The sequence below is a fragment of the Corvus hawaiiensis genome, chromosome 28, assembly GCF_020740725.1.
Source record: "Corvus hawaiiensis isolate bCorHaw1 chromosome 28, bCorHaw1.pri.cur, whole genome shotgun sequence".
In the NCBI taxonomy this organism is placed as follows: Eukaryota; Metazoa; Chordata; class Aves; order Passeriformes; family Corvidae; genus Corvus; species Corvus hawaiiensis.
The window spans coordinates 5,969,736-5,995,688 of NC_063240.1; the positions used below are offsets into that span (position 1 = coordinate 5,969,736).

The 25,953-nt window shown below is 52.5% G+C and overlaps 1 protein-coding gene across 3 annotated transcripts; it reads left to right on the top strand.

The window, feature by feature from the left end:
- Positions 1-11: 11 nt before the first annotated feature.
- SUGP1 (SURP and G-patch domain containing 1) lies at positions 12-24,812 on the top strand. 3 transcript variants are annotated; one of them, XM_048288102.1, is made up of 14 exons: positions 12-231; positions 2,005-2,176; positions 2,520-2,623; positions 4,271-4,495; positions 7,353-7,476; positions 8,496-8,599; positions 9,967-10,090; positions 12,362-12,909; positions 13,729-13,835; positions 17,877-18,054; positions 20,114-20,220; positions 21,008-21,153; positions 22,132-22,261; positions 24,158-24,812. In XM_048288102.1, exons 1-14 carry the CDS (start codon positions 12-14, stop codon positions 24,182-24,184), a joined length of 2,316 nt encoding a protein of 771 aa, XP_048144059.1. In that variant the 3' UTR covers positions 24,185-24,812. The 3 variants fall into 3 exon arrangements, with proteins under 3 accessions (XP_048144059.1, XP_048144060.1, XP_048144061.1); XM_048288103.1 differs by having other exon boundaries at positions 9,979-10,090; XM_048288104.1 differs by having other exon boundaries at positions 7,365-7,476.
- Positions 24,813-25,953: the final 1,141 nt, after the last annotated feature.

Here is a 25,953-nt window from a genome sequence, read left to right on the forward strand (position 1 = left end):
GCACCGATTGGATGCGGTGCGAACCGGGGAACGACCGCAGCGGCGGAGCCGCCTGCGCGGGGCGGTTCGGTGGCGCCGCGAGCGGGGCTCGGTGCGACGGGAGGCTAGGCCCCCTCGAGGGACTACATCTCCCAGAGGCCCTTTGCGGCGGCGCGGCCCCGGCGCGGCGCGCCCGGTGCGGGGCATGCTGGGACCGGAGCTCCAAAATGGACAACCACAGGGATGCGCCAGGTACGGCCCGGCCCGGCCGCCTCCCGCCGCTCCCGGCTCTGCCCCGGCCCTCCTGGGGCTCTGCTCTATTCCTCCCGCCTCTCTGCCATCCTTCGACTCGGTCCCACCGCTCCCGGGGCTCCGGGAGCCGGGGGTGGGGGGGTGTGCTCGGGGGTGGGGGTGTGCCCGCGGAGTCTGGGGCTCCGAGAGGCCCCCCCCCCGTTAAATTCCCTCGTTTTTTCCCACCGCGGAGCCGAGCCGGGGGTTCGGGACGGATCCCCGCTTTCATTCCCGGCTCGTTTTCCCGCAGGGAAGCCGGGCTGGTGGTTCGGGATGGCTCCTCTGTTACTTTTCCCACAGGGAAGCAGAGCCGGTGGTTCGGGAAGGCTCCACTGTTGATTTTTCTTCCTCTTTTCCCACAGGAAATCCAACTGTTTATTCCCTCACTCTTTTCTCGCAGGAAAGCTGAGCTGGTGGTTCGTGGAGACCCCGCTGTTGATTTTTTCCCCTTTTTCCCATAGGAAAGCTAAGTTTGGGATGGTCCCCATGCTAATTCCTCCCCTTTTTCCACAGCGAATGCAAGCCTTGATTTAGGATGGTTGTCTCCATTAATTTTTCCTCTTTTCCCACAGGAACGTGAAATTCGGAACGGTCCCCGCATTAATTCTTCCTCTTTTCCCACAGGGAATGTGACCCTTGGTCCAGGATGATCGCACATTAATTGCCCCCTTTTCCCACAGGGAAAACCAGCCTTGGTTTGGGATGATCTCCCCATTAATTCCTTTATTTTCCCACACGGAAGCTGAATTCGGGACGGTCCCTGCATTAATCCTGCCTTTTTCCCCTCAGGGAATGTGACCCTTGATTCGGGGTGATCCCACATTCATCCCCCTCACTTTTTCCCCAGGGAATGTGAATCATGGTTCGGGATGATCCCATGTGAACCCTGCCCTTTTCCCACAGGGAATGCGACCCTTGGTTCGGGATGGCCCCTGTTAAATCCCGCCTTCTTACCTCAGGGAATGCGACCCTTGATTTGGGATGATCCCTGTTAAATCCCGCCTTCTTACCTCAGGGAGTTCGACCCTTGATTTGGGATGATCCCTGTTAAATCCCGCCTTTTTACCTCAGGGAATTCGACCCTTGATTTGGGATGATCCCTATTCTTTCCCCCCCTTTTCCCACAGGGAAGGTGAACCCTGGTCTGGGATGATCCCTGTTAAATCCTGCCTTTTTACCTCAGGGAATTCGACCCTTGATTTGGGATGGTCCCTGTTAAATCCTGCCTTTTTACCTCAGGGAATTCGACCCTTGATTTGGGATGGTCCCTATTAAATCCCGCCTTTTTACCTCAGGGAATGCAAGCCCTGGTCTGGGATGGTCCCTGTTAAATCCCACCTTTTTCCCCTCAGGGAATTCGACCCTTGATTTGGGATGGTCCCTGTTAAATCCCGCCTTTTTCCCCTCAGGGAATGTGACCCTTGATTCTGGATGATCCCTGTTCATTCCTTGCCTTTCCCCACAGGGAAGGCGAGCCCTGGTCTGGGATGGTCCTGTTAAATCCCGGGAATGCGACCCTTGATTCGGGATGATCCCTGTTAAATCCCGCCTTTTTACCTCAGGGAATGTGACCCTTGATTCGGGATGATCCCTGTTAAATCCCGCCTTTTTACCTCAGGAAGTGCAACCCCTGATTTGGGATAGTCCCTGTTCATTCCCTGCCTTTTTCCCCTCAGGAAATGCGACCCTCGGTTCCGGATAATTCCCGTGTTAATTCCCACCCTTTTCCCTCAGGGAAGGCGAGCCGGTGGTTCGGGGTGTCCCAATCCAAGTCGGCCAAGACAAGTGTGAATATCCTGCAGCAGGAGGAGCTGATCGCCCAGAAAAAACGGGAAATCGAGGCCCGGCTGGAGCAGCAGGCGCGGCAGAATTCCCTCAGCATCCCGCAGCTCCCGCTGCTCGGAGAGTACGGCTGGAATTCCACAGAATCCCGGGGGATTGGCTGCCGGCAAATGGGAGTGGTTGGGAAGGGGAGTTGAGGGAGGAAAATCTGAGTTTTGGTGGATTAGGGAGGGAAAATCCTGGATTTGGTGGAGCTGAGGGAGGAAAATCCCAATTTTAATGGAGCAGGAACCAGGTGGGGAGTATGGATAAATCCCTGAGCAGGAGCGAGATTTGGGGTTCTTTTGGGAATTCAGTGGTAGGTGAGAAAAATGACCAATTCCTGGGGTTTTTACTGCCCCAAATCCCACGTGGGAAGGGCTGGGAAGCTCCCAAATTCCAGCTCCTGTTTTCCTGTCCCCGCTCAGCGACGACGGCTCTGAAAGCGAGGCCTCTGTGTCCAACAAGTTCGTGAACGACGGGAGCTTCCTGCAGCAATTCCTGAAGCTCCAGAGGGAAAAATCCAGTGCTGGTAGGTCCTTCCTGGCCCCAGGAAGGCTCCACATCCCTGCTGCTCCCTGAAAATATTCCATGAGCTCTTCCAGAGGAGTTTAGGAGGAATTTATACCTCAAAAATGTTTTTTCCCCTTAAAATTGGGAGGTTTTCCCCCTTAAGATTGGGGTTAAATCCTTAAAAATCTTAAATTAAAGGGATCCCAGGAATAATTTCCCCTTCATTCTCCCCTCAGAAACTGCCCCAAATCTCTCCAACAACTCTGGAAATGTCGCAGCTCCAAACTCCAGGAAAAAGCGGCTGGGGCAGGCCCAGAGCCTTTCCCACACCAAACCTGGGATTCCTAGGAACTCTCTTCCCCTTCATTCACCCCTCAGAAACTGCCCCAAATCCCTCCAACAACTCTGGGAATGCCCCAGCCCAAACCCAGAATTCCCAGGAACAATTTCCCCTTCATTCTCCCCTCAGAAACTGCTCCAAATCCCTCCAACAATTCCAGAGACGCCCTAGCCCAAGCCCAGAATTCCCAGGAATGATTTCCCCTTCATTCTCCCCTCAGAAACTGCCCCAAATCCCTCCAACAACTCTGTAAATGTCGCAGCTCCAAACTCCAGGAAAAAGCGGCTGGGGCAGGCCCAGAGCCTTTCCCACACCAAACCTGGGATTCCCAGGAATAATTTCCCTTCCTTCTCTCCTCAGAAACTGCCCCGAATCCCCCCAACAACTCTGGGAATGCCCCAGCCCAAACCCAGAATTCCCAGGAATAATTTCCCCTTCATTCTCCCCTCAGAAACTGCCCCAAATCCCTCCAACAATTCCAGGGATGCCCCAGCCCAAACCCAGAATTCCCAGGAATGATTTTCCTTCTTTCTCTCCTCAGAAACTGCCCCAAATCCCTCCAACAACTCTGGAAATGTCGCAGCTCCAAACTCCAGGAAAAAGCGGCTGGGGCAGGCCCAGAGCCTTTCCCACACCAAACCTGGGATTCCTAGGAACTCTCTTCCCCTTCATTCACCCCTCAGAAACTGCCCCAAATCCCTCCAACAACTCTGGGAATGCCCCAGCCCAAACCCAGAATTCCCAGGAACAATTTCCCCTTCATTCTCCCCTCAGAAACTGCCCCAAATCCCTCCAACAATTCCAGAGACGCCCTAGCCCAAACCCAGAATTCCCAGGAATGATTTCCCCTTCATTCTCCCCTCAGAAACTGCCCCAAATCCCTCCAACAACTCTGTAAATGTCGCAGCTCCAAACTCCAGGAAAAAGCGGCTGGGGCAGGCCCAGAGCCTTTCCCACACCAAACCTGGGATTCCCAGGAATAATTTCCCTTCCTTCTCTCCTCAGAAACTGCCCCGAATCCCCCCAACAACTCTGGGAATGCCCCAGCCCAAACCCAGAATTCCCAGGAATAATTTCCCCTTCATTCACCCCTCAGAAACTGCCCCAAATCCCTCCAACAATTCCAGGGATGCCCCAGCCCAAACCCAGAATTCCCAGGAATGATTTTCCTTCCTTCTCTCCTCAGAAACTGCCCCAAATCCCTCCAACAACTCTGGAAATGTCGCAGCTCCAAACTCCAGGAAAATGCAGCCAGGACAGGCCCAGAGCCTTTCCCACACCAAACCTGGGATTCCCAGGAATAATTTCCCTTCCTTCTCTCCTCAGAAACTGCCCCGAATCCCCCCAACAACTCTGGGAATGCCCCAGCTCCAAGCTCCGGGAAGAAGCCGGCGCTGCTGGGGAAGCGGCCGGGGCAGGCCCTGAGCCGGATGCTCCAGGCCCGGAGCCTCTCCCATCCCAAACCCAGCCCCGTCCTGAGCCGCCTCAGCGTCTTCCAGGGCCCAGATGAGGATGAGGAGGAGGATTACGAGCAGTGGTTGGAAATCAAAGGTCAGTGGCAGCTCTGGGGCTGGAGCTGGGAATGCTCATCCAGGGATAGGGGTTCAGTGGGGACAGGATTCCCTCAGTCCCAGTGGGGAATGGGGTGGGTTTTATCCCGGGATAGGGATCAGAGAGGGCCAGGATTCCCTCCTGGGATAGGGATCAGTTTGGGACCAGATTCCCTCAGTTGCAGTAGGAAATGGGGTGGGTTTTATCCCGGGATAGGGATCAGTTTGGGATAGGATTCCCTCAGTTCCAGTAGGAAATGGGGTGGGTTTTATCCTGGGATAGGGATTCAGTGGGGACAGGATTCCCTCAGTTCCAGTAGGAAATGGGGTGGGTTTTATCCCGGGATAGGGATCAGAGAGGGCCAGGATTCCCTCCTGGGATAGGGATCAGTTTGGGACCAGATTCCCTCAGTTCCAGTAGGAAATGGGGTGGGTTTTATCCTGGGATACGGATCGATTTGGGACAGGATTCCCTCAGTTGCAGTGGGGAATGGGGTGGGTTTTATCCTGGGATAGGGATCAGTTTGGGATAGGATTCCCTCAGTTCCAGTAGGAAATGGGGTGGGTTTTATCCCGGGATAGGGATCAGAGAGGGCCAGGATTCCCTCCTGGGATAGGGATCAGTTTGGGACCAGATTCCCTCAGTTCCAGTAGGAAATGGGGTGGGTTTTATCCTGGGATAGGGATTCAGTGGGGACAGGATTCCCTCAGTCCCAGTGGGGAATGGGGTGGGTTTTATCCCGGGATAGGGATCAGTTTGGGATAGGATTCCCTCAGTTCCAGTAGGAAATGGGGTGGGTTTTATCCTGGGATACGGATCGATTTGGGACAGGATTCCCTCAGTCCCAGTGGGGAATGGGGTGGGTTTTGTCCCAGGATAGGGATCAGAGAGGGCCAGGATTCCCTCCTGGGATACGGATTCAGTTTGGGACAGGATTCCCTCAGTTGCAGTGGGGAATAGGGTGGGTTTTATCCTGGGATAGGGATTCAGTGTGGGACAGGATTCCCTCAGCCCCATTGGAAAGTTGGGTAGTTTATCCCTGTTTTCCATAAATTTATATTCCCAGCACAGTTTTGGGGCAGATTTCTCCTTTATGGAGTGGAAATTCCAGCAGTTAATGCTGGCGGGCTCTTCCAAATCCAACCAAAATCTGAGGGATGAAATTCCCAGTATTTCAGATCTGAGATTCCTGGTATTTTGGATATTCCTGACCTTCCTTAAGTTCAATATTTAAATATTACTGCTCTCAGCCTGGAAGGATTTATCTTCTCCAAATTATCCAAGTGCTTAGCCAGCCAAAAACTTGGGAAAATAACGGATAAAAAGGAAAATGTTGTGTTCCTAATGGATTTGGTGGGTGGCAAATCCTAAAAATTCCTCTTTGCACCTTTGGAATGTCGTGCCAAGTGCTGGGCTCTCCAGGAAATCCTGATGCTTGTTCTTCAAATGGGATTTTAGGGGGTTTAAGTGGTGGAAAACAAGGAATTCGTTTGGGAATGCGCAGGGAAAATGGTGTGTGTTAATCAATAAAATAAATGACACGTCCAGCACAGAATTGGGACCAGGAAAAATCCGAATTTCAGTTTAAAAAAATCTCACCTGTGGGTCCTGACTGCCTGGAAAAACAAGGATATGGCAGGAATTATCCCAGGTTTTATTGGGATAACCCAGGCCAGGAAGGCCCAAGGCAGATTTGCCTCAGAATGGGAATTTCACGGGAGTGTTTTAATGGAGGATAAAACGAGCTCAGCGAGTCACACTTGGCTTTGTGGCATCCTTTAGTCCATTAGCCCTTCCCAAAATCCCATGAAACCGTTTCTGCTGGGATTTGTACCAGCATAATCCTGGGAATTCTGAATTTGAGCGTGAAATGCACTCGGAAAAACGCAGAGAGAGCTGAGGTGGGTTATCCTTAATTTAAGGATTTTGGGGCCGATCCCATTGGATCAGCGTGGGTGGCTCTGCCCTTTGCTTCCCACAATTCCCAAAATCCCTGGGTTTCCTTCCCACTCCGTGATCCCTGTGGGAATCCTGCACTCCTTCCTCGGCACAGAAGCCAAAATCCAGGTTTTCTTGGAGCACACCATCCGGAATGTGCTGGGAATGAGCTGGGAATGGCTCAGGAGCTGGAATCTGGAATCCCTGGTGGTGATTAAAACCACATTCCTGCTCTTTCCCTGCTGGGTTTTGTAGGGAATAAATCCATCGGGAGCCAATTCTGCCACAATTAAAGCTGGGTTGAACTGGGTGCAGTTGAACTTCCAAACTGGGCTGGGGTCGTGGATTCCCCATCCCTGGAAGTGTCCAAGGCCAGGCTGGAGAAGGGAAGCTCCAGGAAAACCTTGGAGCTGCTTCCAGAGCCTAAAGGGGCTCCAGGAGAGCTGGAGAGGGATTTGGGATTTGGGCTGGAATTCCAGGACACAGGGAATGGGTTCAGACTGGGAGAGGGGAGATTTGAGTGGGATATTGGGAAGGAATTCCTGGCTGGGAGGGTGGGGAAGGAATGGGATGGAATTCCCAGAGAAGCTGTGGCTGCCCCTGGATCCCTGGAAGTGTCCAAGGCCGGGTTGGGATAGTGGAAAGTGTGGGAATGGGATGAGCTTTAAGCTCCCTCCCACCCCATCCTACAAACTCTGGGCATTCCCTGTAGGAACAGCCAGAAAATCCTCATCCCAAGGGAGCTCAGAACCCCTTAAAAAATCGGGAATTGTGATGTTGACACCTGTCTACAACTGGCTGCCCCATTTCATCCTTTCTCTTCCCATTCCCATGTGTCTGCTCCGTGGTTTTCGGCAGTAATTCCCTGTTTCCTGTTTGGGGGTGAGTTGAACCCCAAGTACTGACAGCCTCCTTAAAGTTTTACCCCCAGAGGACTCGGAGACGCGGCAGGTGGTGGAAAAGCTGGCCAGGTTCGTGGCTGAAGGCGGCCCCGAGCTAGAGAAGGTGGCTATGGAGGACTACAAGGATAATCCCGCTTTTTCGTAAGTCTGGGATGGCTTTTCCCAAAGGAAACGCCGCCTCTTTTAGCGGGGAACGGCAGGAATGGGGATTGGTGTTGGTTCCCTGTGAGGGGGGGGGGAGAAGCTTGGATTTGAGGGGGGGAGAAGTTTGGATTTGAGTGGGGGGAGAAGCTTGGATTTGAGGGAGGACAGGTTTGGATTCATTGTCCTTCCCTGTGAGGGGTGGAAAAGTTTGGATTCACTGTTTGTTCTTCCCTGTGAGGGGTGGAAAAGTTTGGATTTGAGGGGGGAAAAGTTTGGATTTGAGGGAGGACAGGTTTGGATTTGAGGGAAAGGTTTGGATTCATTGTCCTTCCCTGTGAGGCGGGGGGAGGAAGTTTGGATTTGTTCTTCCCTGTGAGGGGTGGAAAATTTATCCAGAGGAGTTGTGGATTTTCCATCCTTGGAAGTGTCCAAGGAGAGGTTGGAGAAGAGAAGCTCCAGGGAGCCACTTCCAGAGCCTAAAGGGGCTCCAGGAGAGCTGCAGAGGGATTTGGGATAAAGGATGGAGGGACGGGACTTCCTGCTGGAAAGGGGGAATCTGGGTGGGATATTGGAAGGAATTCCTGCCTGTGAGAGTGGGGAGGGAATGGGATGGAATTCCCAGAGAAGCTGTGGCTGCTCCATCCCTGGAGCACCCTGGGATCTTTCCATGATCCTGCCCATGGCAGGATGGGACTGGATCATCCTTCAGCTCCCTCCCAACCCACCCCACTGCAGGATTCCCTGCTGGAATTGGGAGCAGAGCTCATGTGCCACTTCCAGATGGGAATGCGGGATTTAATCCCAGCACTGACGGGCAGAGGATTTGTCCTTAATTTTCTCTCAAGCAACACAAATTCAAATGCAAATCCTTGGATTAAAGCTCCGAATTCTCATTCCACATTTTAGGTGCATTCTGAGTAATTCCTCCATTTTTCCATGTGGGAGTTGGAGCTGTTCTTATCCCAGAATATCAATATTTGGATAATTATTCCTCTTTTTTTTTCTCTGTTTTCCAGGTTTTTGCATGATAAGAACAGCAGGGAATTCCTTTACTACAGGAAGAAAGTGGCAGAGATAAGGAAAGAGAATCAAAATTCCCAGGCAGCCTCTTCCCAGAAAGGTAATTCCCACTGGGATCTGGGGAATGGGAACAGCACAAGTGAAATTTGGATTCATTTGGGATCGGTTTGAAAGGATTTGGGGTGGAAATTTGGCTGCCTGGAAAGAAAATTCCCAACTGGAAGGAGATGGAGTCAAATCCTCGTGTCAAAAATGTTGATTCCCAAATCCCCAGCAAAATATTCCTGGGATTTTGAATGGGATTTTCCTTGTAGTTGTCCAGAATATTCCAAAATCATTCTCCAGCACTGAAAATTCCTTTAGGAAAAGGGGGGTTTTTTTCTCCTCGTTTTTGTTGGATTGGTTCTAAATGAGAATTATTGGATTGGGATTGGAGTAGCCACCCTCTTCCAGGTGGGGATTGGGAATTTTCCATAGGGAATTTCCCCTTGAACAGCCTCCAGGGGTGCAGTGAGAGGAGGAATAAGTGGGATTCTAGGGAATTTCGAGTTTTCCAAAGGATTTCCTGTTGTTGCTGGGAATTTCAGGGGCAAAATCCTTAAATATGGATAATCCTGGGCGTTGTAATCCTATGGAAAAGTGCCTGGCGACGGGAAAAAATCCAAAATATTTAACTAGGGATCATTCCAGGTGGTTCAATCCTATGGAAAAGTGCCTGAGACAGGGAAAAAATCCAAAATCCTGGAATTTGGGTCATCCTGAGTATTTTAAATCTATGGAAAACTGTCTGACACATGGAAAAGAATCCAAAGTTTTTAATTAGGGCTAATTCCAAGTGCTGTAAACCTCTGGAAAAGTGCCTGGAACAGGGAAGAAGTTCAAAGTGGAGATAATTCCAGGTGTTTTAATCCTGTGGGAAAAGGTCTAACACAGGGAAAAAATCCAAAATCTTGACATTTGGATCATCCTGAGTGTTTTAAATCTATGGAAAAGTGCCTGACACGTGGAAAAAAGTCCGGAATTTTTAACTAGGGATAATTGTGAGTGTTCGAACCCGATGGAAAAGAGCCTGGCACATGGAAAATTTGGGATTTGGGAGCCCAAAGCTGCTTTGTCTCTCACCTCTCCCATCCCATCCCAGCTCAGGGTGCAGTGCCCCGTCCCTGCTCCCTAAACTCAGGCCTAACTCACGTTTTTATGCCGTTCAGCTGTTCCTTTGCACCAATTCTCCCATGTTAAACCCGACTTGTGGCCTAATTGTGCTCTTGGGGTCCTTAGGCCGGGTTAGGCCCCATCCCTGCTCCCTAAACTCGGGCCTAACTCACGTTTTTATGCCGTTCAGCTGTTTCTTTGCACCAATTCTCCCATGTTAAACCCGACTTGTGGCCTAACTGTGCTCTTGGGGTCCTTAGGCTGGGTTAGGCTGGTCTGGGGTGAGTTGGGCCCAGTACTGATCCCTGCTTAAAGTTTCACCCCCAGCCGACCAGGAGACGCGGAACTCTGCCGAGAAACTGGCCCAGTTCGTGGCCGCCGGGGGGCCTGAGGTGGAGGCCATCGCCCTGCAGAACAACAGGGAGAACCCTGCCTTCAGGTACTCCAAATTCCTGCTTTTTGGGGCTTCTTTTCCAGGGAATTCCCAGGGAAAATTTGGGAATTCTGAGATTGAGGTTTAGGAGTGGGGAGAGTTGAGGGGCTCAGATTTGGGGTGCAGAGGGAACTCAGGTGGAAATTATTGCTCTGCACAACAACAGGGAGAACCCTGCCTTCAGGTACAGCAAATTCCTGCTTTTTGGGGCTTTTTTTTCCAGGGAATTCCCAAGGAAAATTTGGGAATTCTGGATTTACAAGGATATTGTGGTGTAGGAGTGGGGAGAGTTGAGGGGCTCAGATTTGGGGTGCAGAGAGGTCTGAGGTGGAAATTATTGCTCTGCACAACAACAGAGAGATCCCTGCTTCCAGTACTCCAAATTCCTGCTTTTTGGGGCTTTTTTTTCCAGGGAATTCACAAGGAAAATTTGGGAATTCTGGATTTACAAGGATATTGTGGTTTAGGAGCAGTGAGAGTTGAGGGGCTCAGGTTTGGGGTGCAGAGAGGTCTGAGGTGGAAGCTTTGCCCTGCAGAGCAACGGGGAGATCCCTGCTTCCAGTACAGCAAATTCCTGCTTTTTGGGGCTTCTTTTCCAGGGAATTCACAAGGAAAATTTGGGAATTCTGAGATTGAGGTTTAGGAGCGGGGAGAGTTGAGGGGCTCAGGTTTGGGGTGCAGAGAGGTCTGAGGTGGAAATTATTGCTCTGCATAACAACAGAGAGATCCCTGCCTTCAAATACAACAAATTCCTGCTTTTTGGGGCTTCTTTTCCAGGGAATTCCCAGGGAAAATTTGGGAATTCTGAGGTTGAGGTTTGGGAGCGGGGAGAGTTGAGGGGCTCAGGTTTGGGGTGCAGAGAGGTCTGAGGTGGAAATTATTGCTCTGCACAACAGCAGAGAGATCCCTGCCTTCAAATACAGCAACTTCCTGCTTTTGGGGGCTTCTTTTCCAGGGAATTCCCAGGGAAAATTTGGGAATTCTGGATTTACGAGGATATTGTGGTGTAGGAGTGGGGAGAGTTGGGGTACAGAGAGGTCTGAGGTGGAAGCTTTGCCCTGCAGAACAATGGGGAGATCCCTGCTTCCAGTACAGCAAATTCCTGCTTTTTGGGGTTGTTTTTCCTTTATGGAATTGTGTTTATGTGGCACCAAAACCAGGGAAACGCATTCCCTGCTCCCAGGTGTCTTGAGGAAGCTGCACTGGCTGTGGGAATACACGGGATGGTGCTGGAGAGCTGGGAATGCTCTGGGAATTGCAGGAAGGAAAAATCCCGTGCTGGATCCCAGCCCTGGAGAGCTGGGAATGTTCTAGGAATTGCGGGAAGGAAAAATCCTGTGCTGGATCCCAGCCCTGGAGAGCTGGGAATGGTTTGGGCACTGCAGGAAGGAAAAATCCCGTGCTGGATCCCAGCCCTGAGACTGACTGGAGAGCTGGGAATGCTCTGGGAATTCTCTGGGAATTGCAGGAAGGAAAAATCCAGTGTTGGATCCCAGCCCTGGAGAGCTGGGAATGTTCTAGGAATTGCAGGAAGGAAAAATCCAGTGTTGGATCCCAGCCCTGGAGAGCTGGGAATGCTCTGGGAATGCTGTGGGCATTCCAGGAAGGAAAATTCCTGAGGAAACTCTGCTGGATCCCAGCCCCGGAGAGCTGGGAATGTTCTAGGAATTGCAGGAAGGAAAATTCCTGAGGAAACTCTGCTGGATCCCAGCCCCGGAGAGCTGGGAATGGTTTGGGCATTCCAGGCGGGAAAACTCCTGAGGAGACTGTGCTGGATCCCAGCTCTGAGCGGGGCTGGGAATGCTCTGGGAATGCTGTGGGCATTCCAGGAGGGAAAATACCTGAGGAAACTCTGCTGGATCCCAGCCTTGGAGAGCTGGGAATGTTCTAGGAATTGCAGGAAGGAAAATTCCTGAGGAAACTCTGCTGGATCCCAGCCCCGGAGAGCTGGGAATGCTCTGGGAATTGCAGGAGGGAAAATTCCTGAGGAAACTCTGCTGCATCCCAGCCCTGGAGAGCTGGGAAGTGCCTGGGAATGCTTTGCAAATTCCAGGAAGGAAAAACCCTGAGGAGACCGTGCTGGATCCCAGCTCTGAGTGGGGCTGGGGATGCTCTGGGAATGCTCTGGGAATGCTGTGGGCATTCCAGGAAGGAAAATTCCTGAGGAAACTCTGCTGGATCCCAGCCCTGGAGAGCTGGGAATGCTCTGGGAATGCTGTGGGCATTCCAGGCGGGAATTCCACGGCCCGGCTGAGCCCTGGATGCCTTCGCTTGCAGGTTTCTGTACGAGCCCCACAGCAAAGGGCACCGCTACTACCGCCAGAAGCTGGAGGAATTCCGGAGGGCCAGAGCCGCCTCCGGGGGCTCCCCTTTTCCCGGAGAATCCGGCCTCAAACGGAAAACCAGTCCCGAGGCTTCTCCATCCCCTCTGTGCTTCCCGCCTGTCCCTCTTCCCGCTCCTCCCCCTCTCCCTCTTCCCTCCCGTCTCCCTCTCCCCATTCCCATCCCGCCGCCTCTGGCTCTTCCCGTTCCCTCTCCCGTTCCCGCCGCTCTTCCCGTGCCCCTTCCCGTGCCCTCGGCCTCTCCTTCCCCATCCTCATCCTCCACCTCCCCTCCGGATCAGCCAGCCCCAAATCCCACCGCGATCCCAAATCCCACCGCGATCCCAAATCCCACCGCGATCCCAAATCCCGCCACGACCCCTCCGGCCGCTCCAGGCACCACCAAAAAGAAGAGGAAGAGCCGGTGGGGGCCGGAGGAGGAAAAGGTGGAATTGCCTCTCCCGCAGCTGGTCCAGCAGCTGGATTCTCCCTCTCCCCTCTCAGGTGAGTGGCATTGGATTTCGTGTCCCATGGATTGGGTTTTTCTGGGAATTTTGTGGCTCTGGAAGCAGAAATCGCGGAGTTTTATCTCCCTCGGATCTCCTTGGCTGTTGGGGAATCCCTGGGGGTGGAATCCCAGATGTCCCAGTGTCTTTTCCCACCCTTTTGTTCCCTCTGAACCCGGGGTCACCATTTCAATTCCTGCCCAGATCCTGGGAATATCCAATTCCAGGCTTTATCTGATCCAACAACCACAAGAATTCCAAGGGAGGAGCTTCCTGCCCATTTTGAAATCGGAATCTCCCTCAGGAATTGCAGCTTCCAGGGGTGGGATTCCCTGGATTCATTTTCCTGGGCTTTTCTTTGGGAATGAAGCTGCTCTGGAGAGTCCTGGGAATTCCGGGGATGGCTCTGAACTCCAGGATAATGAATTCCCACCTTTTGGGCCGGCTGGGCTTCACCTGAGGAGGGAATTCCTAAGGAAAAAGGATTCTTAAAGCGGATTTGGTGAGCCCTGGGAGTCTCCTGGCACGATCTGGGATCAGGAATTCTCGGAGCTGGCAGTGAAGGAGCTGCTTCCCGCTGGTTTTCCCGCTCCTGTGCTTCCTAAATTCCTCCAGATGGATCCTAGGGAAGTGCTGGGATTCATTAAATTTCCTGGGAATGGCAACACCCCATCCCTGGAATTGTCCAAAGCCAAGCTGGGCTGGTGGAAGGAGGAATGGGATAATCCTGAAGGTCCTTCCAAACTGGGATTTGGTTTCTTTGCTCTCCCAGATTTTTCCAAAGCCTTTTCCTGCTTTTTTTTTTTTTGTTTTCCAGTTCAGGACCTGAAGGGTCTGGGATACGAGAAGGGAAAACCCGTGGGATTGGTGGGGGTCACGGAGCTCTCCGAGGCCCAGAAGAAGCAGCTGAAGGAGCAGCAGGAGGTGATTCCCAAAAATCCTCCCCAGATTCCCGTTGTGGGAATAACAAAGGAGCTTCTCCACCTTTAAATCGCTGGGATTTGTGCCTGGGAACAGCCTGGGGCTGGAATCAGCGGGAACAGCAGAGGATTTGAGGGAATAAGGACCTTTCCAGCCCTAAAATCCCAGAGGGCCTTTCCAGCCCTAAAATCCCAAATCCCAAAGGGCCTTTCCAGCCCTAAAATCCCAAAGGACCTTTCAAGCCCTAAAATCCCAAATCCCAGAGGGCCTTTCCAGCCCTGAAATCCCAAATCCCAAAGGGCTTTTCCAGCCCTGAAATCCCGAATCCCAAAGGGCCTTTCCAGCCCTGAAATCCCGAATCCCAAAGGGCTTTTCCAGCCCTAAAATCCCGAATCCCAAAGGGCCTTTCCAGCCCTAAAATCCCAAATCCCAGAGGGCTTTTCCAGCCCTAAAATCCCAAATCCCAAAGGGCCTTTCCAGCCCTGAAATCCCAAATCCCAAAGGACTGAGGGGGTTCCTGCAGGATTTGGGGGATTGGGAAGGGCATTGGAGCTGGGCAGGGATATCTGGGAACATCCTGGGGCGTCTCCAAGGAACCAGCCCGAAAAACCCTCCTGGGTGTGGGGTCAGGATGTGGGATCGCTCTCCTGGATGTGGGATCGCTCTCCTGGATGTGGGATTCCCTGGGATTTGGGATTCCCTGGGATTTGGGATCCCCCGGGGTTTGGGATCCCCTGCATGGGGTGTGGGAGATCTCCCGGCCATGGGATCAACCACCAACTTTGAGGGTTGAGATTTGGGATTTTTGGGCATTGGGAGCCGGTTTTTGTGGCGCAGCCGGAGCGGGCTGTGCTCCACTCGGATTTCCGGGATGAATCCCGCATTTTCCCTGTTCCCAGATGCACGACACCCGTGAAGCATTTGGGATTTTTGGGGGGTTTGGAGCCGTTTTTTTGTGGCACAGTCAGAGTGGGCTGGGATTTCTGGGATGAATCCCGCACTTCCCTGTTCCTCCACTCGGATTTCTGGGATGAATCCCGCATTTCCCTGTTCCTCCACTCGGATTTCTGGGATGAATCCCACATTTCCCTGTTCCCCCACTCAGATTTCCAGGATGAATCCCGCATTTCCCTGTTCCTCCACTCAGATTTCCGGGATGAATCCCGCATTTCCCAGTTCCTCCACTCGGATTTCCAGGATAAATCCCGCATTTCCCTGTTTGTCCACTCAGATTTCCGGGATAAATCCCTCATTTCCCTGTTCGTCCACTCGGATTTCCGGGATGAATCCCGCATTTCCCAGTTCCTCCACTCGGATTTCCGGGATGAATCCCGCATTTTCCCCGTTCCCAGATGCACGACACCCATGAAGCATTTGGGATTTTTGGGAGGTTTGGAACCGTTTTTTGTGGCACAGTCAGAGTGGGCTGGGATTTCTGGGATGAATCCCGCACTTCCCTGTTCCTCCACTCGGATTTCTGGGATGAATCCCGCATTTCCCTGTTCCTCCACTCGGATTTCTGGGATGAATCCCACATTTCCCAGTTCCTCCACTCGGATTTCCGGGATGAATCCCGCATTTCCCTGCTCCTCCACTCGGATTTCCGGGATGAATCCCACATTTCCCTGTTCCTCCACTCAGATTTCCGGGATAAATCCCGCATTTCCCTGTTTGTCCACTCAGATTTCCGGGATAAATCCCTCATTTCCCTGTTCGTCCACTCGGATTTCCGGGATGAATCCCGCATTTCCCAGTTCCTCCACTCGGATTTCCGGGATGAATCCCGCATTTCCCAGTTCCTCCACTCGGATTTCCGGGATGAATCCCGCATTTTCCCCGTTCCCAGATGCACGACACCCATGAAGCATTTGGGATTTTTGGGGGGTTTGGAACCGTTTTTTGTGGCACAGTCAGAGTGGGCTGGGATTTCTGGGATGAATCCCACACTTCCCTGTTCCTCCACTCAGATTTCTGGGATGAATCCCGCACTTCCCTGTTCCTCCACTCGGATTTCTGGGATGAATCCCGCATTTCCCAGTTCCTCCACTCGGATTTCCGGGATGAATCCCGCATTTCCCTGTTCCTCCACTCGGATTTCCGGGATGAATCCCGCATTTCCCAGTTCCTCCACTCGGATTTCCGGGATAAATCCCGCATTTCCCTGTTTGTCCACTCAGATTTCCGGGATAAATCCCTCATTTCCCTGTTCGTCCACTCGGATTTCCGGGATGAATCCCGCATTTCCCAGTTCCTCCACTCGGATTTCCGGGATGAATCCCGCATTTCCCTGCTCCTCCACTCGGATTTCTGGGATGAATCCCACATTTCCCAGTTCCTCCACTCAGATTTCCGGGATAAATCCCTCATTTCCCAGTTCCTCCACTCGGATTTCCGGGATGAATCCCGCATTTCCCTGCTCCTCCACTCGGATTTCCGGGATGAATCCCACATTTCCCTGTTCCTCCACTCAGATTTCCGGGATAAATCCCGCATTTCCCTGTTTGTCCACTCAGATTTCCGGGATGAATCCCACATTTCCCTGTTCGTCCACTCAGATTTCTGGGATAAATCCCTCATTTCCCTGTTCGTCCACTCGGATTTCCGGGATGAATCCCGTATTTCCCTGTTCCTCCACTCGGATTTCTGGGATGAATCCCACATTTCCCTGTTCCTCCACTCGGATTTCCGGGATGAATCCCGCATTTCCCAGTTCCTCCACTCAGATTTCCGGGATAAATCCCTCATTTCCCTGTTTGTCCACTCAGATTTCCGGGATAAATCCCTCATTTCCCAGTTCCTCCACTCGGATTTCCGGGATGAATCCCGCATTTCCCTGCTCCTCCACTCGGATTTCCGGGATGAATCCCACATTTCCCTGTTCCTCCACTCAGATTTCCGGGATGAATCCCACATTTCCCTGTTCGTCCACTCAGATTTCTGGGATAAATCCCTCATTTCCCTGTTCGTCCACTCGGATTTCCGGGATGAATCCCGCATTTCCCAGTTCCTCCACTCGGATTTCCGGGATGAATCCTGCATTTTCCCCGTTCCCAGATGCACGACACCCGTGAAGCATTTGGGATTTTTGGGGGGTTTGGAACCGTTTTTTGTGGCACAGTCAGAGTGGGCTGGGATTTCTGGGATGAATCCCTCACTTCCCTGTTCCTCCACTCGGATTTCTGGGATGAATCCCACATTTCCCTGTTCCTCCACTCGGATTTCCGGGATGAATCCCGCATTTCCCAGTTCCTCCACTCAGATTTCCGGGATAAATCCCTCATTTCCCTGTTTGTCCACTCAGATTTCCGGGATAAATCCCTCATTTCCCAGTTCCTCCACTCGGATTTCCGGGATGAATCCCGCATTTCCCTGCTCCTCCACTCGGATTTCCGGGATGAATCCCACATTTCCCTGTTCCTCCACTCAGATTTCCGGGATAAATCCCACATTTCCCTGTTTGTCCACTCAGATTTCCGGGATAAATCCCTCATTTCCCTGTTCGTCCACTCGGATTTCCGGGATGAATCCCGCATTTCCCAGTTCCTCCACTCGGATTTCCGGGATGAATCCCGCATTTTCCCCGTTCCCAGATGCACGACACCCATGAAGCATTTGGGATTTTTGGGGGGTTTGGAACCGTTTTTTGTGGCACAGTCAGAGTGGGCTGGGATTTCTGGGATGAATCCCACACTTCCCTGTTCCTCCACTCGGATTTCTGGGATGAATCCCGCATTTCCCAGTTCCCCCACTCAGATTTCTGGGATGAATCCCGCATTTCCCTGTTCCTCCACTCGGATTTCTGGGATGAATCCCACATTTCCCTGTTCCCCCACTCAAATTTCCGGGATGAATCCCGTATTTCCCAGTTCCTCCACTCAGATCTTTGGGATGAATCCCGCATTTCCCCGTTCCCAGATGCAGCAGATGTACAACACAACCATGAAGCATTTGGGATTTTTGGGCGGGTTCGGAGCCGTTTTTTGCAGAGCGGGCTGTTCTCCGCCGGGATTTTTGGGATGAATCCCGCTTTTCCGTGCTTCCCAGATGCAGCAGATGTACGACATGATCATGAAGCACAAGCGGGCGATGCAGGAGATGCAGCTGATGTGGGAGCGGGCGATCCAGCAGCACCAGCACGGCTACGACAGCGACGAGGAGGTGGACAGCGAGCTGGGAACCTGGGAGCACCAGCTGCGCCGCATGGAGATGGACAAGACACGAGGTGCGCCGGGATCGGCATCCCGGAGCCTTCCAGAGCGGGAATTCCAGCCCGTCCCGCTGCAGTGGGAGCTGTGGGGGCAGTCCCGCCCTGTCCTCGTGGGTTGGGATAATCCCGCCCTGTTCTTATGGGTTGGGATAATCCCGCCCTGTTCTTATGGGTTGGGATAATCCCGCCCTGTCCTCGTGGGTTGGGATAATCCCACCCTGTTCTTATGGATTGGGACAATCCCGCCCTGTCCTCGTGGGTTGGGATAATCCCACCCTGTTCTTATGGGTTGGGATAATCCTGCCCTGCTCTTATGGATTGGGATAATCCTGCCCTGTTCTTATGGATTGGGATAATCCTGCCCTGTCCTCGTGGGTTGGGATAATCCCACCCTGTTCTTATGGGTTGGGATAATCCTGCCCTGCTCTTATGGGTTGGGACAATCCCGCCCTGTTCTTATGGATTGGGATAATCCTGCCCTGTTCTTATGGGTTGGGACAATCCCGCCCTGTTCTTATGGATTGGGATAATCCTGCCCTGCTCTTATGGGTTGGGACAATCCTGCCCTGTCCTCGTGGGTTGGGATAATCCCGCCCTGTTCTTATGGGTTGGGATAATCCTGCCCTGCTCTTATGGGTTGGGACAATCCCGCCCTGTTCTTATGGATTGGGATAATCCCGCCCTGCTCTTATGGGTTGGGACAATCCCGCCCTGTTCTTATGGGTTGGGACAATCCCGCCCTGTCCCCGTGGATTGGGACAGTCCCGCCCTGTCCTCACGGATCGGGACAGTCCCGCCCTGCCCTCATGGATCAGGACAATCCCGCCCTGCCCTCATGGATCGGGAGCTGAGGGGACAATCCCGCCCTGTCCTCGTGGATTGGGACAATCCCGCCCTGCCCTCATGGATCGGGATAATCCCGCCCTGCCCTCATGGACTGGGATAATCCCATCTTGTTCTCATGGATCGGGATAATCCCGCCCTGCCCTCATGGATCGGGACAATCCCGCCCTGCCCTCATGGATCAGGAGCCATGGGTGGATTGCAGAGTGGGGATCCTGCTGGGTGTTCCTGGGAATCTCGTGCTCCACAAATCCCCCTGGAATCCCTGGGATGCTCCACAAATCCCAAGGGATTCTCCATGAGTGTTGTTTTCTCCGTGGTTTTTCGGAGTGGGATCTTCCTGAGTGTTCCTGGGAAGTTTTGTGCTGCGCAAATCCCGAGGGATTCTCCGTGGTTTTTCAGAGATCTCACTGGGCATTCCTGGGATGCCTGGTGCTGCACAAATTCCCTGGAATCCCAAGGAATTCTCCATGAGTGCTGTGTTCTCCCTGATTTTCCGGACTGGGCATCTCGCTGGGCATTCCTGGGAGGTTTTGTGCTCCAGAATCCCAGGGGATTCTCTCCATGGTTTTTCAGAGTGGGGATCCTTTGCATTCCTGGGATGCTCCACAAATCCCGAGGGATTCTCCGTGGTTTTTCAGAGATCTCACCGGGCATTCCTGGGAGGTTTTGTGCTCCAGAATCCCCCTGGAATCCCTGGGATGCTCCATGAGTGTTGTCCCTAATTTTGCAGACTGGAGAATCTCACTGGACGTTCCTGGGATGCTCCACAAATCCCAAAGGATTCTCCATGAATGTTCTCTCCATGGTTTTTAAGGGTGGGAATCTTCCAGGGCATCCCTGGGAGGTTTTGGGCTCCACAAATCCCCCTGGAATCCCAAGGAATTCTCCATGAATGTCGTTTTCTCCGTGGTTTTTCAGAGTGGGGATCTCCTGCATTCCTGGGATGCCTGGTGCTCCACAAATTCCCTGGAATCCCAAGGAATTCTCCATGAATGTCGTTTTCTCCGTGGTTTTGCACAGTGGGGATCTCACTGGGCATTCCTGGGATGCTCCACAAATCCCAAGGGATGCTCCATGGGCGTTGCTTTCTCTGTGGTTTTTTTTGGAGTGGGATCTTCCAGGGCATCCCTGGGATGTTTTATGCTCCACAAATCCCCAGAAATCCCTGGGATGCCGCACAAATCCCAAGGGATTCTGCGTGACCTCCGTGTTGTCCCTGTTTTTCCAGAGTGGGCGGAGCAGCTGACCCAGATGGGCAGAGGGAAACATTTCATCGGGGATTTCCTCCCGCCGGATGAGCTGGAAAAATTCATGGAGACCTTCAAGGCGCTGAAGGTGAGGAGCCAGAGGATTTCTGGGATTCTGGGAATGAGCTCCAGGCTTATCCCACAGCTGGGAATTCCTCCAGCTCTCCTCACTCCAGGCATTCCTGCTGGAAAAAAGGGATCCGTTTCCCATTCTTTGCACTGAAATGGGACAATGTTTGGGAAGGAATTCCTTCCCTGGGAGGGTGGGGAGGGAATGGGATGGAATTCCCAGAGGATCCCAGAGGTTGCCTCATCCCTGGAAGTGTCCCAGGAAAGGTTGGAGCATTCTGGGATCATGGGAAGTGTCTCTGCCCGTGGGACTGGATGGACTTGAAGGCCTTTTTCCAGTCTGGAATTCCATGATTTGGGATTTTTCTGGAATTCCGAGCCTCCCACTCAGTTCCTCCTTGGAATCAGTGGGTGCCAAGCTGGGAAAAAAATGGGAATTTTTCTCCGGCTGATTACAGGGAAGCGAAAACCCCAAGCCCCCAATCCAAGCACCTTCCAGTCCTTCCCAAATCCTGGAATTCCTGGAAGCTGCCTCATCCCTGTTCTCCAGCACGGGCCTGACATTCCCTGGGGATCCAGACTTAAAAAAGAACCAGATCTGAGCCCGGATCCAGGGAACAGCCTGGAATTCCAGAGCTGAATTCCTCTCTGGAGCTTCATTCCCTCCTCAAGGCTGGAATCCCAGGAAATCCTGGCAGTTCTTTCCCAAAATCCCAATTTTGAGGAGCCTGGAGCTGCTTTTTCCCCCACTCTCCTGTAATCCATGGAATTAAAACCGCCCCTTTTCCTGCTTTTTCCCGCTGCAGGAGGGCCGGGAGCCGGATTATTCCGAGTACAAGGAATTCAAGCTGACCGTGGAAAACATCGGATACCAAATGCTGATGAAAATGGGATGGAAGGAAGGAGAAGGATTGGGATCGGATGGGCAAGGAATCAAAAACCCCGTCAGCAAGTGAGCGCTCTCCCTATGGATCATCCCTTCCCTTTCATCCGGGAATTCCTGCTGGAAGTCAGGATTCCTCACCTGAGCATGGAAAGCTCAGCCTGGCAGAGAATTCCTTGTTTTTTGGAGGGATTTTTCTCCTGGATTTGTGGCTGTAGCTGGTGCAGGAATTGTGTCCGAGCCCCGAATCCGGAATTTCCAATCCCAATTTCCATAGGGAGGTGCAGCTCCAAAAGGAGAATTCCTGTCTGCACCTTCCCTCTCCCAGGATTAAATCCTTAAAATCAGAGATTCCTGGGAATGTTCAGGAACACACCCAGGGGAGGATATTCCAGCTGGGATCGGAGCTTTGTGACCCTGCAACTCCTGGCATCGCTCCATGCCCAGAAATGTTGGGATTTGATCCCACTTGGAGTATTCCAAAGGTTTTTTTTTAGGTGAATCAGCTGCTGGTTGGACTTCCAAACAAAATATTTGGGAATTGGGAATATTCCCGGGTGATTTTTGGGAGGGGAGAGCCTTGTAGAAATGGAAAAGAGCTTTTCCAAGGATTTCTGCTCCTCTGTCCCGGGATTTATCCCACTGGGAATGTGGTTGTGGGTTCAGAGATGTCCTGGAGTGAAATTCCAGAATCCTGGAATCTCTGGAGCTCCTGGGCTGGAAGAATGCCCCAAGGATCATGGAGGATCCAAGTGGACGAGACAGGGAATCAGAATTCCCAAAGGAAAGGCAGGATCTGCCCATGCCGGGGGGGATGAACCATCCCTGCTGCTCCTGGAATGGGTGAGGAAAGATGAGATTGATCCCATCTGGGGCCATTCCAGAGGGAAGGAAGTGGGGATTGGCCGTTCCCCAGGGCGTGGAACCCATCGCAGGCACTGGGACGGGGGAAGGAGATCCAGCAACGCCTCGGGGGGGGGACAATTCCCACGGGAATTCCCGGGGCAAAGGGAGCTCTGAGCGTTCCCTGTCCCGCTTTTCCCGCAGGGGCACCACGGCCGTGGACGGGGCGGGATTCGGGATCGAGCGCCCGGCGGAGCTCACCAAGGAGGACGACGAGTACGAGGCCTTCCGGAAACGCATGATGCTGGCGTACCGCTTCCGGCCCAACCCGCTGGTACGGGATAATAATGGGATACTGGGAATGGGAATGGGATCATGGGATAATGGGATCAGTGCTGGCGTACCGCTTCCGGCCCAACCCGCTGGTACGGGATAATAATGGGATACTGGGAATGGGAATGGGATCATGGGATAATGGGATCAGTGCTGGCGTACCGCTTCCGGCCCAACCCGCTGGTACGGGATAATAATGGGATACTGGGAATGGGAATGGGATCATGGGATAATGGGATCAGTGCTGGCGTACCGCTTCCGGCCCAACCCGCTGGTACGGGATACCGGGATAATGGGATAACAGGAATGGGAATGGGATCATGGGATCAGAGCTGGCGTACCGCTTCCGGCCCAACCCACTGGTATGGGATAATAATGGGATAACGGGAATGGGAATGGGATAATGCGATAATGGGATCAGAGCTGGCGTACCGCTTCCGGCCCAACCCGCTGGTACGGGATAACGGGAATGGGATAATGGGAATGGGAATGGGATAATGGGATAATGGGATCAGAGCTGGTGTACCGCTTCCGGCCCAACCCGCTGGTATGGGATAATGGGATTGGGATCATGGGATACTGGGAATGGGATAATGGGATCAGAGCTGGCATACTGCTTCCGGCCCAACCCGCTGGTACGGGATAATGGGATAATGGGAATGGGAATGGGATAATGGGATCAGTGCTGGCGTACCGCTTCCGGCCCAACCCGCTGGTACGGGATAACGGGATAATGGGATAATGGGAATGGGAATGGGATAATGGGATAACGGGATCAGAGCTGGCGTACCGCTTCCGGCCCAACCCGCTGGTACGGGATAATAATGGGATACTGGGAATCGGAATGGGATAATGGGATCAGAGCTGATGTACCGCTTCCGGCCCAACCCGCTGGTACGGGATACCGGGATAATGGGATAATGGGATACCAGGAATGGGATCAGAGCTGGCGTACCGCTTCCGGCCCAACCCGCTGGTATGGGATAATGGGAATGGGATACTGGGATCATGGGATAACGGGAATGGGATCATGGCGTCAGAGCTGGCGTTCCGCTTCCGGCCCAACCCGCTGGTATGGGATAATGGGAATGGGATACTGGGATCATGGGATAACGGGAATGGGATCATGGCGTCAGAGCTGGCGTTCCGCTTCTGGCCCAACCCGCTGGTATGGGATACCGGGATACCAGGAATGGGACTGGGATCATGGGATAACAGGAATGGGATCATGGGCTCAGAGCTGGCGTACCGCTTCTGGCCCAACCCGCTGGTGTGGGATCCTGGGAATGGGATAACGGGAATGGGATACCAGGAATGGGATCAGAGCTGGCGTACCCGCTGGTACAGGATACCGGGATAATGGGATAATGGGATCAGAGCTGGCGTACCCGCTGGTACAGGATACCGGGATAACGGGAATGGGATAACGGGAATAGGAATGGGATCATGGGATAACGGGAATGGGATCGTGGGATCAGTGCTGGCGTACCGCTTCCGGCCCAACCTGCTGGTACGGGATAACGGGATCATGGGAATGGGAATGGGATAACAGGAATGGGACCACTTCCAGCCCAACCTGCTGGTGAGGAATGGGATCATGGGAATGGGATAACGGGATCCTGGGAATGGGAGCGGGATGGTGCTGCTGTGCTGCTTCCAGCCCAACCCACTGGTACGGGATACCGGGAATGGGATAACGGCAATGGGATAACGGCAATGGGATCATGGGATAATGGGAATGGGACCACTTCCAGCCCAACCTGCTGGTGAGGAATGGGATCGTGGGAATGGGATAACGGGATGCTGGGAATGGGAGCGGGATGGTGCTGCTGTGCCGCTTCCAGCCCAACCCCAGCCAATCCTGAGGATTTTCCCGTTGGTTTTTTTTTCCCTGCAGAACAACCCACGGCGACCTTACTACTGAGGAGGGCTTCTCCCAAGAGTTTTCCCGTGAAATGTTATCCCAAACTTCATTATCCAGCTCTTCTTTCCCGATATTATCCGGCTGGTTTTGGAATCACCGCTTTCCCCACGGAAAAACCTCCCCAGGTGGTTTTTTTTTTGGACGTGGGGAGGGTTTGGAGCAGCACCAAAAATCCCCCAGGGATAATCCCAAGGACTCCCAATTCCGTGGAATTTGGGATTTTGGGGATCTGCCCACACACAAAACTCGTGCTGCTCCGGGGGGGGGGATGGATTTGATTCCTTTATTTTATCTTGGAATCCCAAATCCAAGGGATTTGGGGGAGTTTGGGGAACCAGTGCCTCCAGTTCTGCCTCTGGATGGGCGGATCCAGCACGGATCAGTTGGGAATTCCAGGATTGAGGGGTCCAGGGGGGGGATTTATTCCCTTCCCGAGGATTTTGCCAACACCTCCGGTGCTTTGGGATGACGAAGACCCAAAATTCCGGCCACGCTTGGGAAAAATCCAACGAAATTCCAACCACGCTTTGGAAAAATCCAGTTGGATTTTGTTGTCCTAAAAAAAAAAACCTCTGGAAATACAAATTTTCTTCATGGAGTCTGTAAATAAAATCAAACTTGTTTGTTCCTTAGGTTTAATCCTTGGAATTTTTGGGAAGAGGGAGATTTTTTTTAGAATGGGAGGCTGCCCCGGAGCTCTGTTTTCCAAAGATTTTCGGGGAAAAAAAGCTGGATTTGGTTCCTTTTCTTTTGGATACTTGATGTGATTCCTTGTTAATTATTTTCATTACAGAGTCGAGGCTTTGGATTTTAATTAAAGCATTTCCAAAGGGGGAGGGAGGGGGTTTATCCAGGGAAAACCCAAAATCTGGGAACCTGGAGCCAGGAATTTTGGGAAAATTGGGAAATCCCGATAAGAACCCTGGCACCGCTCCAGGGCCCGAGGTCACCGCGCCGCCCTTGGATCCCCATTCCCGCCTGGATCCTGCTCCTGGGCTGCTTTTCCTGGGAATCCAGAGCCTGGAGCCCCCCAGGATTTGAGGAGGGGATTTGTGGGAGCATGGAGGGGTTTGGAAAATCGCTTTTATTCCAGGGGATTCTGGCACTCAGGGCATGGAAGCGTTGGAATTCAGGGAATTCCTGCTCTTCCTGGTGGGAATTCCAGGCTGATGGGCCACCACAGCCATCCCTGGGTATTCCGTGCTGCCAAAAGTCCTTTTTTTCCTAATTTTTTCCTAATTTTTTCCTAATTTTTTCCTAATTTTTTCCTAATTTTTTCCTAATTTTCTCCCCCTTTTTTTCTCCCCCTTTTTTTCTCCCCCTTTTTTTCTCCCCCTTTTTTTCTCCCCCTTTTTTTCTCCCCCTTTTTTTCTCCCCCTTTTTTTCTCCCCTTTTTTTTCTCCCCCTTTTTTTCTCCCCCCTTTTTTTCCCCCCCTTTTTTTCCCCCCCTTTTTTTTCCCCCCTTTTTTCCCCCCCCTTTTTTTCCCCCCCTTTTTTTCCCCCCCCTTTTTTTCCCCACCCCAGCCTTGATTTCCTGACCCTCCTCTCCCAATCCTTCCAAGCATGGGATTCACTGGGAAAAGCTGGAAGTTTTTCCATCAAATCATCCCAAAATCCCTTTTTTTTTTTTTCTTTCCATCGCGTTTTTGGTTTTTGGGGGGTTTTTTTGAGGTGTTTTTTTTTGTTTTTTGGCTGCTTTTTGTGCATTTTTCCTTATCCCCATCCCATTCCCAATTCCCGACGCCGAACCCCGTTTATTCCCAAGGTTT